Source organism: Lynx rufus, unplaced genomic scaffold (assembly GCF_022079265.1).
Source record: "Lynx rufus isolate CCGP_SWC_20201006 ecotype Redwood Valley unplaced genomic scaffold, mLynRuf1.p SCAF_4, whole genome shotgun sequence".
Taxonomy (NCBI): domain Eukaryota; kingdom Metazoa; phylum Chordata; class Mammalia; order Carnivora; family Felidae; genus Lynx; species Lynx rufus.
This window is the reverse complement of record NW_025814856.1, coordinates 140,151,033-140,167,181: the sequence shown is the minus strand read 5'-3', so window position 1 is coordinate 140,167,181 and position 16,149 is coordinate 140,151,033. Positions and strand designations below refer to the sequence as shown.

The 16,149-nt window shown below is 38.5% G+C and overlaps 1 protein-coding gene across 1 annotated transcript in view; it reads right to left on the bottom strand.

Moving 5' to 3' along the window:
• PTPRZ1 (protein tyrosine phosphatase receptor type Z1) overlaps positions 1–16,149 on the bottom strand; it is a 165,730-nt gene that overhangs the window by 82,579 nt on the left and 67,002 nt on the right. The window contains exons 4-7 of the mRNA XM_047095241.1: positions 8,676–8,855; positions 6,260–6,411; positions 2,814–2,909; positions 2,244–2,310 (exon numbers count right to left, since the gene is read on the bottom strand). Of these exons, the coding sequence (XP_046951197.1) occupies positions 2,244–2,310; positions 2,814–2,909; positions 6,260–6,411; positions 8,676–8,855 (495 nt within the window). The remainder of the gene's footprint in view (positions 1–2,243; positions 2,311–2,813; positions 2,910–6,259; positions 6,412–8,675; positions 8,856–16,149) is intronic.

Genomic DNA, 16,149 nt, shown 5'->3' with positions numbered 1-16,149 from the left:
AGCAACCAATCAGATGCTCCCCTTCTGTAAGGAGGGTGACAGCAAGAGGGGGAGGATAAGTAGGGAAAGAGATAAGGAGATAGACAAAGACCACAATAGGGTCAAAAGAAAGGCAGGAATGAGGGAAGGAAAGGGAAATGGGTTCTTTTATCTTTTCGAGAGGAATACAGGAAATGAGTCATCAGCCCACATTGGACTAAGATAGATTTTATAATCTTGATGATGGTTGAAGGTGTTGTTTCTTGAATAACTAACATCATATAAAGAATATGGAGCAGGATTTGGGAGCTGAGCTTCAGTTGCAGAGTCTCTATCCACAGACAAGCGCTGCCTTCAGTCCTCTAGGTTCTCAGCAGCAATGGCTAAGAGCCAGTATCGGGGAGCCTCTCGTGTATTGGGGACTAGGGGGTTTTCTAGACTCTGAAATAGATTTAATCTAAGAATTCTCAAAATAGAAACATTTACCTTTAGGAGGACTTATTTAGTTTGTACAGATCATATCTAACAACCATTCAAATCAAATTGACCTGTTTCATATCTGTCCTGAAACATAACTCATACAAATCGTCACAGTGTAGTGGAACAAACTTTGTGGACAGACCTGGATCGAGATTCTGGCCCTACCACTTACCAACTGAATCAGCTTAGGTGTCCTTGCCGAATATATGGAAATAATTACGAATCCAGTGGGTGAGTTGACACATATGGAGGATTTTATTTTTCGGTAAAAGGAGGGAAGAAGTCAGTGCACAAGTAGCAGGGTAGAGAGAAAGAAAACAGAGAAATGGAGGGCAGATCGGGATGTGTTTCCAGGCAGCCAGGGAGACTATCGGTTCTGCTTCCAAATTAAGAGCCAGGATACGGCCAGAATAGGGCTGCTGGGAATCCATGTTCTCGAGGAGGCTATTATGTGGCAGCAGCAGCTGTGAGGAAGCACCTCCCTCAACGGCTTATGGATAATAACTATATTGAAAAGTAAACTTTAGCCAAAGAACATGGGCGAATTGGTTCTTATACTCATAGGATCCTCATATGACCCTCCTAGAGAGCCCCAGAAATAACTGAAGAAGCATCCAGAAAAAGAGGCCAGAATACCACAGCGACACAAGTCAGGACTAACAACCCAGTGTTAACACCACTCTTGTTGGCCCCACAGGCTGACATAAGGCCTGGGAACATTTGGAGTTCATGTTTTATACAAGTTTCAGTGTAGGAATTCAAACTAGCTGCCTTCTTTCAGTCTGAATAAAATCCACTTTCTGACTAAATGAGGGAAAAATTAAGTGTGGCTTATGGCATTCAATGTTGAATTTTGCGGTCTAGGTGGATGGAGGGAGATAACTTCATCTTGTGTTTGACTGCACCTTTTGGAAAAAACACGAAAACAAAAAACACAAAACAATGAAAGCTGCACTGCATGAGTTCACATATTCCTGACTTCTGAAAAGTTCTGTCACTTAAGGCCCTCACATGTGATTGACAAAGATGAATCAATCCAAGGCCCAGCTTTTGCTTTCAAAAAGGATCTATATGAATTTTGTTCCTGATTTCAAGATTTTGCGGCTTCCCAAAGAGAAATAATCCTTATTTTGTTGATAACTCAGGGCAGCATTAATCTCCTGCGTGTGGATGCTTACTAAAAATACAATAATAATAACAGGTTTGCTGTCTCTTGCACATGTTGTTACAAGCATTTGCTGTGACAAATGACAAGATCCATGAGCTAGCAGGCAGAACAGTGAAACATACGGCATCTTTTTCTATGTTAAGTGTTTGCCTTCTTCCAAAAACCTTGTCATACTCGTAAAGGACCTATCAAGGAAACCACCAGGGAATAAATTTTAAGTTGAGTAAAATTGTCTTTTCACTTAAAAACATGACTTTTATAACACTAGCTGGTTTCAGATTATAAATCAGAGTCTTTAACAAATGTACAATGCAGACAGAATAGAGATATACATTTTAAATGCATGATATAATTAGATTATTTTCAAGAATAAAATTAGAAAATTTTAACTTCCTACTTATATTAACCGTTTGTGATTTTTTATGTGACAAAAGTTTCAGATAAAATGTTCTTTAGTGAGACATGTACAAATCATCAAGTGTAAGAATTGGAAGATTGCTCCTTTTTGAAAAGGTCTTTCCTTCTTCTTTGGAACAAGTGACTTTTGTAATATTATAAAAATTCATATGCATCCAAAGTACAATCTAGAAGAAAAGGATTTCTCCAAATAGCTTACCAAAACGACTAACTCTCTCGACTCCATCAATAATTGCTTTGTAATCCAAGTTTTCTTCTGTTCCAATCTATTAAAGAAGAATGACATTCTAAGAATGGGATAAAATATTTGATTAACTCTTCAATCAAATGAAAAGATAAGTGAAATCCATTTTAAGTATCCAAATGCAATGTTCTCCAAATGCATACTTCCTTTTTTTTTTTTTCACAGCAAGACAAAAACAAATAAAACAGACAAAAAACCAGCTACCTTTTAAATTTTCCACTGAGAAAAGTACGCTTTAAAATGTTGATTCCCAGTCACTGCTGTATTATTATGATGCTTTGCATGCACACAAATCTGCTCACAGAACAGGCTACTCCAGCTGGAAGTGATGCACCCCATTAATGAACGCAAGAGTTCCCTTTTAAACACCCCAGCCAAGGGGTTGTTCTATTTGCAAATGATCACCAGTTAGCATCCCACTTGCAAGCTCTTCAATTTGTTAAAAAGCATGCTTTGATATGTCACATCAATTACTTCAGGGGATTAAAGAATTAAGGTAGTGTTAAATCTATGTATAATGATTACCTCAAATAAAATGGATAAAGCTCTTAACTTCCCTTTTCCTTTTACCGCTTCCTCAAAACTTGAAAATCGGTCTGCATCAAAGCCATAGATTTGCATCTATAAAGGTAACAATGACAGCTTTGTTATATACAAAGACATCACAAAAGTCACCAGAGAGACAATAAAATAATTTACTAATTCAGTATACTATTTGAAAAATTCTGTAAACTGTATAATTCAATACTCTGTACAGTTTCAAGATATTTTATCAATTACGTGTATATACAACTGCATTTACTCTCACGATTATCATCCTTTAGTAAGGAAAGAAGCACAAAGTTAGATACATCTAGGATGGAAATGACCACCTTGAGATTACTAGATAATACTGAGGTAATAATATACTAGAATAATTATCAAATGGAATAAATGATCAAGTATTATTTTAGCTGTTTTCTGGAATCCTTTCAAATATCGTTTCATTCTTGACTGGACGTGCCTTTCTTGTTACCTTTTTGGGACATTATCATACTATGCTCTAATAATAGTGAACTCTCAAGGACTTTCTGCTTCTCCATACAAACTACCAAAAAGAATTTTAAGTTCCCTGTTTTAAGGGTCCTCTTCTGCTGCTGGGCAGTATTCCTTGTTAATTTCGACTTCGGCCTCTGCATTTGTTGACAACGGCTTCTACTCTCACTTACAATTTGGTGCTCCCCATGCCACCATCTTAGAAATCAGGTAACTTAGCTAGTTTAGACAAATAAGTCTGGGAAGAGCAGAAAGCCTCTGTGAAGACTAATGCTTGGTTAGGGCTACGACTGGAGAAACAGCAGGTGTGGGTGGAGGATGGCAGTGGCTCCTGCCTCCGGTTATGACCACAAAGCCTTTGAGGATTGCTAAACTGACTCCTGTAGGATGAACAGCTTAAAAACTGGTGGGTGAAAAGGAGGGGCAGGCAGCGGCCACACCAGGAAGGTCTGTGAAGCAGTCCCAGCCCTTTGCTCCAGAGAGCAATAGAGAATCCTTGGTGTACTTCACCTAACAGGGATTGGGGGGCAGCAGGGCTGGGGGGAAGAGGGTGAAGAGTGGAAAAGATTAAGACTAGAGAGAGGGAGGGGCACCTAGGTGGCTCAGTTCGTTAAGCATTTAAACGGCCAACTCTTGATTTCGGCTCAGGTCGTGATCTCAGAGTTACTGAGATGCAGCCATGAGTCGGGGCTCCGGGTCATTGTGGAGCCTGCTTGGGATTCTGTCTCTCCCTCTCTCTCTCTGCCCCTCCCCTGCTCCTGTGCACGCTCTCTCTCTCCTCTGTCTCTCTCTCAAGACAAGTAAACATTAAAAAAAAAATAAAAATAAATTAAAAAAAAGACGAGAGAGGGAGACCAGTTCGGGAACATTTAATAATCCAACTAATAGACAAAGGTGGTTGAGCTCTTTTCTGCCCTCCCACATCACGCAGGGGCAGAATCGAGAAGACTTCATGGTTGGATGCAGGAGACCAGGAAAAAAAGACCAAGTCAAGGATGCTCCTGGGTTTCCCTGCTTGCACAATTACATGGAGAGAGTTTTAAAAAGGCAAGCAACTGGGGCGCCTGGGTGGCGCAGTCGGTTAAGCGTCCGACTTCAGCCAGGTCACGATCTCGCGGTCCGTGAGTTTGAGCCCCGCGTCGGGCTCTGGGCTGATGGCTCAGAGCCTGGAGCCTGTTTCCGATTCTGTGTCTCCCTCTCTCTCTGCCCCTCCCCCGTTCATGCTCTGTCTCTCTCTGTCCCAAAAATAAATAAACGTTGAAAAAAAAAAAAAAGGCAAGCAACAAACAAACAAGCCATCAGAGAGGGAACTCAAGGGCTTTCTAAATAAGGAAAATACTTGAAGCTTAGTGCACAGACTCTGTATCATTTATTTTGCTATTTCAGGGCTTTTGTTGCTGTTAGGGTCTTTCTTGATTTTCCACTTTGCTCTAAATAGTGTTGTGACAGGGCTAAACTCTCCAAATTGAGAATGTTATGTGTTTAATAAATTGACTTTCATTTCTTCGACAAACCAAATTTGATAAATGTGCTCTTCCTCAAGGATATTTAATATACTTTGAAAAACACAAATTTATAAGCTATGAATTAGAATATGATTATCCATAGCAAAATATTTTTAGTCCTTTAAAAGATAACTCACTCATCTTATTTTTATTATCAATAACTATTTTGACTATAAAAGTAATATAGTTCTGTTATAAGTAATTTTAAAAATATGGGAATTTTAAAGGAGAAAAGCAAGGTACTTATTATGCCATCACCCATGGAAAATCCCTGCTCGTGTCTCCTTGGTTTCCCTCAGTTATTTTTATAACAGTAATAATTCCTTCTCTTATTTAATCTTCATAATAACTTCATAAGGCAGGTGTTACTACTCTTAGATCAGTTTTGGAGGGGAGACATGGAAGCTTAGGTAAATTAAATATTTGTATAACGTCGTGTCTATAACTCATATCTAAATGGTGAAGTCAGTATTCAAACCTAGTCCATCTGATTCAGACTCTGGGCCCTCAGTCACTATTAAGTTAGTTGTCATGTTTTACAAAATCGAGTAATAATACTGCATATACTATTTTATATTTTGCTTTTAAAAAGCATTAAAAAAGGAAAACCCATTAATATCTTATAATGAACCTTTTGTGTGTGTAAATAAATCATTCAAACACATGGTTTTACAAGATCTGTAATACTCCATCATAATGTATTTAATCATTTCCTTTCAACTTTTTATTATTGTAAATAAACCTTTGCACATACATTTTTGAGCATGTCTTTATTTTTTTAGACTAAACTGTTAAAGGGGACATGGTAGGTATTGGGATTGAAACATTTAAAGTTCCAGATACAGGGGCGCCTGGCTGGCTCAGTCAGTAGACTGTGCAGCTCTTGACCTTGGGGTTGTGAGTTCAAGCCCCACACTGGGCGTAGAGATTGCTTAAATAAATAAACTTAAAAATAAAACCTTTCAAAGTTCTGGATAAAAAGAAGCAAACTGCTTCCCAGTCTACCAATTTATACTCTCTCCAGACATGTATGAAAGTGTTTATTTTACTGCATACTCATTATTTATTATATTTATGTTTCCAATTTTAAAACTGAAAATGTTCTCACTTTATTTTACATTTCTTTGCTTCTCCAGTAAATTGACAAAATTTGCCCCTTTTTTCCTCCTGAGTTGTGGAAGGAAATTTGTTTATTTGTTTACACATCAACATTTGTTGGTCATCCTAGTGTGGCACTCTGGGTTGCCAGAAAGTGGAAAATCGAATGTGAGTGTGACGGAGCTTAGTCCAGTGAGGAAGGCAGATATTAACCAAGTAAAATATAACTGTATAAATTATAAAATCTGACTGTAAGTTAATCAAATTATATGCTAACTAAAATCTCAATGATTTCGGAAAACGAACTAGGAACCAGTGGAACCAGTGACTTACCTCAAGTGGAAATTTTTGTCCTTCTAAACTATGTTCCGATCCATCAGAAGACATATTGCATTTTCCCCAGTGAAAAGTTATCTTGCTTGCTTTGAACACCATTTCGGAAACTCCTCCACTGAGCCAGTAGTCATTAGTGAGATTAATTTCCACTTAAAAAAAAAAAAAAGCACACACATGCACAAAATTGCACCTATGTTTCTGCAAATCAAAATTACAAACTTTAAATTTTTTCTATCCAACGTACATTAAGAGAATCATTTATTTGATAAATTAAAAACAATTCAGTCACCATTTGAAGCTGAACTTGTTACTCTACAAAATACACTTAATGTATCTTATTGCCACAAATACAAACTAAAGCAAAGACCTTAACTACTGTATGGCTCTTATAGCAGAAGACAGCCAGTCCCTCTGCCCTGTTCATTTGGTGTCCTGAGCTTGCCATTTCCCCAGGGGTCTGCTTTCCTAAGGCATTTTAGGGTAGTGAGGGGACAGAGCAAAGGGAGAAGGAACAGAGGAGTGGAGAAGAAAAGTCTTCTCTTGGGAGTGCCCCCACCTTCTCACTTTTAGCTCTTTCTACTCCTTATCAGGCAGGTGTTTTTGTCCCATCTCCTTATCCCTGCAAGCAAGCATCATACCAGGTTTCATCAGGCTTCAGAATTCCTGTCCTCTACTGTGGCAAGGAAGGTGGGAAATCCATTCCCACTGAAGGGGTTTTAGCCATCTGATGTTGGAACCCCAAGTAGCAACTCAGAATCCTAAACTCTCCTATTTCAGTTCCACAGCAGATTATTGGAACTCTATTTTACAAATGGTCTGAAGATTAATGATTCTTTTGAGAGCTTTATGTAAGATTTTAATGTCTCTCAATCAGATTTAAATAGTCTTTGTTCCATGAGGCAGAAACCAATGTTTGCATTAGGGACCCAATCCAACATCTTGGCCAGCGAGCTAGAGATATAAACTTCCATTAATAATAGTAACAACAACAAGAATAGTATCAATAATGCTCAACATTTACGTATCACTTACAATGTGCTATGCATTACACTGAGTACGTGTGTTAAACATTTGATTTTTACACAACCTCACACAATGAAGGAAGGAAATATCATTATAAGGAAATTGAATCACAGACAGTTCAAATAACTTGCTAAAGGTTCCACACTTAAAGGTTCCACTTTAAAGAGCCAGTAGTGAACCTAAAAAGCGTGGCTCTAAAGATCCAGTGCTTGACCACACTTCACTAAGAAAAATAAAGCAGGGGTGCCTGGCTGGCTCAGTCAGTAGAACATCGTAACTCTTGGCTTCAGGGTTGTGAATTTGAGCCCTACATGGGGTGTAGAGAGAACTTAAAAATAAAGTCTTAAAAAAAAGAAAGAAAGCAGAGGCTACGTGCTTTATTTCTTTGTAACATTCTTCAAACCTAGTGATGAAAATGTTAAGATTTGGGATAATATGCTTTTGTGTATTTAATTAATATCTTATATAATAATTTTATTAAATACTTATTAATTAAGATATACCTACTGAATGCTTATTATATATCAGGAACTGATACAGTAAAATTCTTACTCTCATGGGACTTAAAATTAAATTACTACATTCAAATTACCAAAATATCAAGAATAGAGAAAAAATTCACTAATGATAAAACCATCCCAACATAGCTACTATTATAATTTACAATATTTTTTTCTTATGACTATGTTTGTTTTTATATAACTTCCTGATATACATACAATTTTGTTTAAAATATAATATCAGAAAAGAAAGGCTATTTACTTTGAAAACTATTAGTTTGTCTCTCTATTGTTTACTGGAGTTTTTCGTGGTATTATATTTTGCATGTTTAGAAAAAAGGACAGTCTTTAAAAAAAAGCATTTAGAGAGTGCTTCCTAAAGATAGTATATAACTTTAAACTTTCTATCTAGAAGCACTACTAATTTCTTTTCTTAAAATTCAATTATAGTTGATTGCTTTTTTGTATCCCAATACTCAATGTAGCATGAAGCTAAGCAGACAAGAGCAAATAGAGTGTCCAAGAAAAGGAAATTCTGATTAAGTAATTAACCAGCGATGGAGTTATAAAATTACATAAGTTATATATTGCATTATCTTTATCATTTCTTCTGGTGGAGGCATCAATTCTCTTTCTATTATTGGAGAACATGATGTGATGACTTTGGTCATTTTATTTTTTGTACACATTTTCAAAATGTTATCTAAACTTCCAATTTACTGTGTTCTACTTGGTTTCTTCTGCCTATAGTTTCTGTGCATTTACAGCACATTATACTTTATACAAAGAAGATGAAATGAAATAAAATGAAAATAAAATGAAACTGACATAAACATACTCTAAGCCCAATAAACATATTAGAGTCACAAACAAAATGCAAACAATTTTACCTGTTTTCCCAGTGTTATGAATGAATGTGTTTTCCAAGGATGTTTTATCCCAACCCTGGAATTTAAGTTTTTTAAGATTCACATTGACTTGGGTAAGATCTTCATCAATATTGATAGGAGACTGTTTGGGGCTACTACATGTTGGATATTTCTTTCCCCAGTTTTTTTGATTCAGGGCTCCTAGGAAGTGAAAGGGTAAGAAATAAGTTTCTTAAATTACTATGCAAAATTTAAATTTTATATTATAAAGTAATTAATACATTACATAAAAATAGAAACAATAGTAGAAAAAACTGGAATATCTTTGAGTCACTGCATACAACAATTATGCCCAGGTGTGGATTCTGGGCTTTCCTATAACACACTATGAAAAGAGGCCTATACAATAGCCACATCAAGTTCAGTGTTCAACAACGGCTTTGCTTAGCCATCATACTCGTCCAAATCAACAGAAAGCCTAAATGCCATGTCAGGTAGTCTATCTGAGCCCAGGTTCCAGGTTGAAAGGTGTCCAGATGACAGGTGCTAAATTCTTGACTTCCTCAGCACTCTCCATGGGGGTAGTTCTCTTTAGACCTACTGTCTGTCACTCCTGCCCCTGAATGATCTCGTTTAATTTTCATCTGCTCAAGGTCTGATGTACAAAAACATAATCACATGCTTTCCTTGAAATATCTCCTCTCTGTCACTTTTTTGGGGGAGGGGTCATAAAGCTTAGTAAGTTTTATTGCTTAACAACGAGAAACAGAAAACAGGCTTTCTATAAAGATTTCGCCTACACGGAAGTGAATTTCCAGCTGTTCCACAGAGTGAACAGTCCTCTAAAGCAAAACTGCCCTGGGCTGCCTTTATTTCACCCCTACCTGAAACCATGAACCATCTCTCGTAACCTTATTCTGCTGGACATTACCTTAGCTACAGCCCAAGCAGCACCAAGAACAGGTATGTTTTATTTTAAAATCATCAACTTTTCTCTCTACATTTCTGCAGCTAGCCCAAGAGCAGGGTGGAAGCACCATTTTCAGCTTCTCTCCTTTCAAATGCGTCACTTTCAGAAAATGAGTATGGGGGAAGGGGTGCCTGGGTCACTCAGCAGGTTGAGCATCCGGCTTTGGATTTTGGCTCTGGTCATGGGTCACGATCTAGCTAGCTGCTAGGTTCCTGAGATTGAGCCCCACATTGGGCTTTGTGCTGACAGTGCGGAGCCTGCTTGGAACTCTTGCTCTCTCTCTCTCTCTCTCTCTCTGCCTGTCATACCCTGCTCACACACTTTCTCTCTCTCTCAAAATAAATAAAAAGATAAATTAAAAAAAAAAAAGAAAATAAGTATGGGTAAAGTCAAGATTTTACGTGGTTAATGTTTAGGGAAACTATACATAAACATACCCTCCGTATGCCCTCGTCTATGCCATCTTGTTTTTTTGATAAAGGCATCAGAGAAGATTTTGACTTCCATGCAAAGCTCTCATAATGTGACAAAATGAACTTTGCATAATTTAGCCCCAGAAAGAAATAATCATTAGTCGTACCGTGAAATGGCCTTATAGCCAGGAAAAATGAGGTGATTCATCTCCTAGTGAGGCATCTACCAAAATCAATAGGTGCTGAGAACTTAACTTTATTTTAAAATCTAGCTCTATTCCTAGAGAGTGCTGGAATACAATATGCTTTAAACATGCACAGTGATGCATATTTTGGCTTCTAGGAACAGCTTTAATGGTTTGAGTAATGATATGTTAATTTCACTGTAAAGAACAGGGACATGGGGAAAAGAAACTGCCTGTTTTACTAACGTCACTGTAAGAGAAGCAGAGAAACTGCCGCATGAATCAGTAAGACCCTCTGTACTGCTTAAATTTTTTAATGCACTCCAATAAATTTCAAGCACCCTTAGGAAGAGTCTCATGATTGTGGTGCAGCGAACATAAAATTTTAAGTGGCTAGTAACACTGCATTTGATCAATAAACCTGCTATTTCCCACATCATATAGTGATCATCTCTATGTGGACTCTAATTTGGCATATCCACCACTAAACACTTGATTTCTGCCCAGAAACAAACTCTTCCTACGACCTCTGCCATCCCCTGAACATAAAAGTCGTCCTCACGGCTCGGTTTCCTCCTCACCAAGCCCTTTCGGGTCGACCTTCAAATTATATCCTCTATCAGACGGTTTCTCTTCTCCACTGTTACCACCCTAGCCTGAGCCACGGTCCCCATGAGCCTGTCTGTGTCTTGCTATTTCACAAGCAGCATTGCCATCACCTAGGAGATCGTTAGGGAGACTCAGGCCTCCACCATAACGTTGCTAAGTCAGAGTCTAATTTTAACGGGATCCCCAGGAGATTCACATACACATTAAATTTTGTGAGGCAATGGCTTAGATATATCTCTAGTGCCTTCTCACCAGTCTCCAGCTTCTTCTTTTGCCCCCCATCCACAATGCCATTCTCCACTTTCGTTGTAGGCAGAATTCTGAGATGTCCCCCCAGATTCCCACACACTGCTCTACATGCCCGGCATAATCTCTTCCACTCAAAGGTGGGCAGGCTGTGAATATAATGGAATAGCCATTCCCTTGATTAGGTTACATTATATGATGAAGGTGACGGGGAGTCCCTGCTGTGATAGAAGGTCCTGTCATAGCAAATTGGAGACCGAGAGAAAGATTCAGAGTGTGAGAGATTCTCCTGGCTTTGAAGAAGTACGCTTCTTCAAAGGTTGGAAGAGGGGTACAAATAACTAGGATCCGACAGCGCCCCCAGGCTGACAGCCAGCAAAAACAGACACAATATGCTAGTCACAAAAAGACAAATACTGTGCGATTCCATTGACATGAGGTAGCCAAAATAACCAAATTCATGGAGAGAGAAAGTAGAACGCTGGTTACCAGGAGATGGGGAGAGGGGAAAGGGGAAGCTATTTACTGGGTACAGAATTTCAGATTTGCAAGATGAAAAAGTTCTGGGGAGCCATTTTACAACAGTATGAGTATACCTAACACTACTGGACTGCACACTTAAAAAATGTTAGGATGGAAAATTTTGTGTTATGAGTTTTGTTTTGTTGGTTCGTTGGTTTGTTTTACCACAGCAGAAAAAGTGGTTAAGATGGCAAAAACAAATAAACAAACAAAAACGGGGACCTGGACCTCAATCTCACAACAAGGAAGTGAATTCTGCCAATAGCCTGCATATGGCTTCAGATGAGAACATAGTCCAGCATCTTGGTTTTGCATTTATGAGACCCCGGGCAGAGAACCCAGTTAAGTAGTCCCTCTCTGATCCTGACCCACGGAAGCCGCGAGATAACAAATATGTGTTTAAAGGCCACTCAATCTGCAGTAATTTGTTACACAGCGTAAGAAAACGAATACAATCAGTAACTAAAGTAATCCTTTAAAATATATATCAAGGGGCCCCTGGGTGGGACAGTCAACTGTCTCCAACTCTTGATTTTGGCTCAGGTCGTGATCTCACGGTTTGTGAGTTAGTGTCCCCTTGGGTTCTGTGCTGATAGCGTAGAGACTGGTTAGGATTTTCTCTTCCTTGCTCTTTGCCCCTCCCTCACTCTCTCTATTTTTCTCTCAAAAATAAATAAATAAGCATTAAAAAAATATATGCATATACATATCAAATTGTGTGTCACTTCCTGATTTGGGTCTCCCCAATCCCTTTTCATCCCAGTCAGAAGAAAATATAAGCTCTTTACCATGGCGTAGAAATCCCATATAATGCCATCACTCCCATCCTCTCTGCCCTCCGCATTATCACTCTACTCCAGTCACACAGGTTCCCTGGAGCGAGGGAAGCCTCAGGGCTTGACACTTGCTGCCACCCTTCCTGGACTGCTCTGCCCCCGAAGTCTGCATGGCTCACTCTCTCACTCTCCTGCTTCTATCGGGTCTCTGCTCAAATGCATCTCCTTGGAGAGGCTTTCAGTGAACCTCCTGCATGAAAAACATATCCCTCCCTTGGTCATTCTCAATCCCCTCTCCTCACGTCATTTTTGTTCTCCTGAAATATTAGGTTTATTTATTTGTTTCCACACCCCAGAAGCTAGAAAAAAACCTGGCACATAGTATGTGTTCAATAAACACTGGCTTAATGACTAAATCAGACAAATAAAAAATGATTGCTTTTTTGTTTGTTTTATGAGTTTAAAATCTCAAAGAGATCTAACATAAAATGGCAATAGAAAAAAGAAAACATTTCTAAAATGAGCCATAGGTCATATTTGACTGTTTGTTATATGACAATTTTGTTGAGTAGTCCCTACCAAACTTCTGCTGACAGATATCAGGAAGACCTGATGTCCAACCTGTAGATTTGGACACTTTGTAGCACAATGATCCTAAGTGACTGGATTACGTTTGAAGTGTATCAAATGATTATACTGAGTGTGGATCCAGTTTAAAACACCAACTAGATCATGGTGCCAAGAAGAGCATATGTCCAAGAAGCCTCCCGAATTTTTGTAATTAAAAGACCAAAAAAGGGGCACTAGGATGGCTGTCGGTTAAGCATCTGACTTTGGCCCAGGTCATGATCCCACGCTTTGTGGGTTCGAGCCCTGTGTCGGGCTCTGTGCTGACAGCTCAGAACCTGGAGCCTGCTTCGAATTCTGTGTCTCCCTCTCCCTCTGCCCCTCCCCTGCTTGCACTCTGTCTCTCTGTCTCCAAAAAATAAACATTAAAAAATATATATATTTTTAAAGACCAAAAAAAAAAAAGCCCATAAAAATAACTTGAGGTTCTTCTTGAAAAGGACTCTGGAAACAAGGTTGTTTCAAATCATCATAAGTAGAAAGCCAAAGGAAGTAAACTAATAAAGTGTTGAAATTGTGCACAAGAACGAAACATAGATCAAGAAGCATTAATTAGATTTTACTTGTCTTTACTAATGAAATATTAGATTAATCTTATGCTTAACTACTATTTTTTAAATTCCCAAATTAATATTTTTAATGTTGCAATTGGAAACCTCAGTGGTTAAAGCCAGGATGATGTGCCTGAGAAAGCAGGTATAAAGAATTCATTAGAACTATATTGTATCCACCTGAGTGTGATTAGAGACTGTCGTGAAGGAAGAAATTAGGACTCACTGTGGTTGCAACAGAAGATTATCAGGGTGATTCACCCATAAGGAGGACGGCAGAGTACTAAATGTCAACTTTAGAAAATTAAAATAAATTATTCATTCACATAGTCATCCATTCTTTCATGCACATATTGATTCATCTGAATTAGTATCATTCCTATAAATTTCCTGTGCTTTCCTCTATGGGAGCACTTACCAGACTATATTTTGTTCGTTAATTTATCTATTTCATCTATATCTTACTGCCAAACTTTGAGTCTGGCACATAGTAGAAACAAATTAAATGCTTGTGATACAGTCTTTGTGCACCAAATAAATGTATCCAATACTTACATTCTGTGCACTCTCTATTCTAAACAGAATGAAAAGCAATTCTAGCCTCTGTGGGGAGATATGCATGAGTTCAAGTTTGTTTGCTTGTCTATTTATTCTTGCATTCCAGAAGGTTGGGGCGTGTGTTAACTACAAAGTAGACAAATGTCTAAAGGAGTAGATGGGATGGAAATAAATGTGAGGTCAAAAGCACACAATGGAGGTCTTGAGGGAAGGGGAGGATCTTGACAGGCAGAGGGAACCAAGAGCAAACCATGGTGGCAGAACAGTTTAGGCAGGGCTCAGAGAGAAGTGAGCAATCTAGCTTGGTCCAATAAGCAAGAGTGGATATCAAGCAATTCTAGAAGGAGATGAAAAGACGGACCGATCAAATGTCACTGGTTAGGCCAATGGGAGGCAGGAGGCTTTGGAAGAGTAAGAAACTCACAGCTGCCTTATCAGAGAGATTGAACTGGCAGGTATGCAGGATAAGAAGGAACCGGCTACTTAATTTGGGGCCATTTCAAAGGCATCTTCTTTTTGTCTTCATTTGATTTTTATAGGATCCCTGTGCAACGGACTGAATGCCCCAAAATTCATGTTAAAAATTATAATCCCTAGTGTGATGGTATTCAGAGGCGGAGTCTTTGGAAGGTGATCAGATCATAAAGACAGAGCCCTTGTGAATGGGGTTAGTGCTTTTAGGAAAGAGATCCCAGAGAGATCTCTCAACTTTTCCGCCCTGTGAGGTTACAGTAGAAAGATAGTGATCTAAGGAAGCAGTCCTCAGTATTGCCTTGATCTTGGACTTCTAGCCTCCAGAATTGTGCAAATTAAATTTCCTTTGTTTGTAGGCTACCAGTCTAGGGTATTTTGTTATAGCCGCCTGAGCTCTAAAACACCTTGTACTTATCTGAACTACGATAAGTCTGCCTCTTACTCATATTGTAATTTCAGTATCTTTCTGAAAACTTGGCACTTAAGAATTACATAAAATTTTCCTGAATGAATATGTACCTCAATAAGATGTATAGCTACTCACCCTTCAATGTCCTTGTACTGTACATCTTGACCAATAGAAATAGAGTTCTAAATAGAAACACATTTTTAAATAGATTCTGTGTAGGGAAATATTTTACCAGTATCTAACTTAGGATTCTCTCTTTCTCTCTCTCTGCCCCTCCTCTGCTCTCTCTCTCTTTCAAAATAAATAAACTTTAAAAAAACCATTAATAAGAGCAAATATAAAGGTAATATTGAAGTGTGGACTGCAGTGATGATTGTAGTGTCTATTGCTAATTGCCTCGAATTAACTCCATTCAAAATTCTACACCCTGTAAGTCAGAGCTTTATTTTTTTTTAATTTTTAATTTTAAGATGATTTTTGAGAGAGAGAGAGAGAGAGAGAGACCAAGAGACAGACGGAGAGTGCAGGCAGGGGAGGGGCAGAGAGAGAGGAAGACACAGAATCTGAAGCAGGCTCCAGGCTCTGAGCTGTCAGTGCAGAGCCCAACTCAGGGCTCTAACCCACGAACTGCGAGATCATGACCTGAGCTGAAGTCAGACACTTAACCAACTGAGCCACCCAGGCGTCCCATTCAGTGTTATTTTCAATGAAAATTTAGCATTAGAATTTAGAACTCCAGCAAAACGGAAAGATGGTATGTTTAAGTAGACACTTTTCAGATGCTCAAGTCATCTGCTTGAGAAAGGGGGCTTTCTCAAAGACAAGAAACTAAAACCTAAAAGTGCTGAATAACAATCATTAAGTGATTTTATGTCACATCAGTAAAAGTCATCACATAAACTGACTGAAAGCAGAAGAAGGATGTCTGACTAACTTCCCATGGAAGAAACAAGAATGGGGATGAATTTACATGCACAAATCAGCATGCCTGTTTCTGTTTCTGGCCAAACAGGTTTTTTGGAGCTAGTAGGAGCAAAGCAGTTGTCGAATATAGATAATGGGTACTATTATCACTGGACTGAAAGCCAATCAAATGCAGGCAGTTCCAGAATGAGAACCTGTTTAGTCAAGATCACATTTTCCTTTATCATCTGT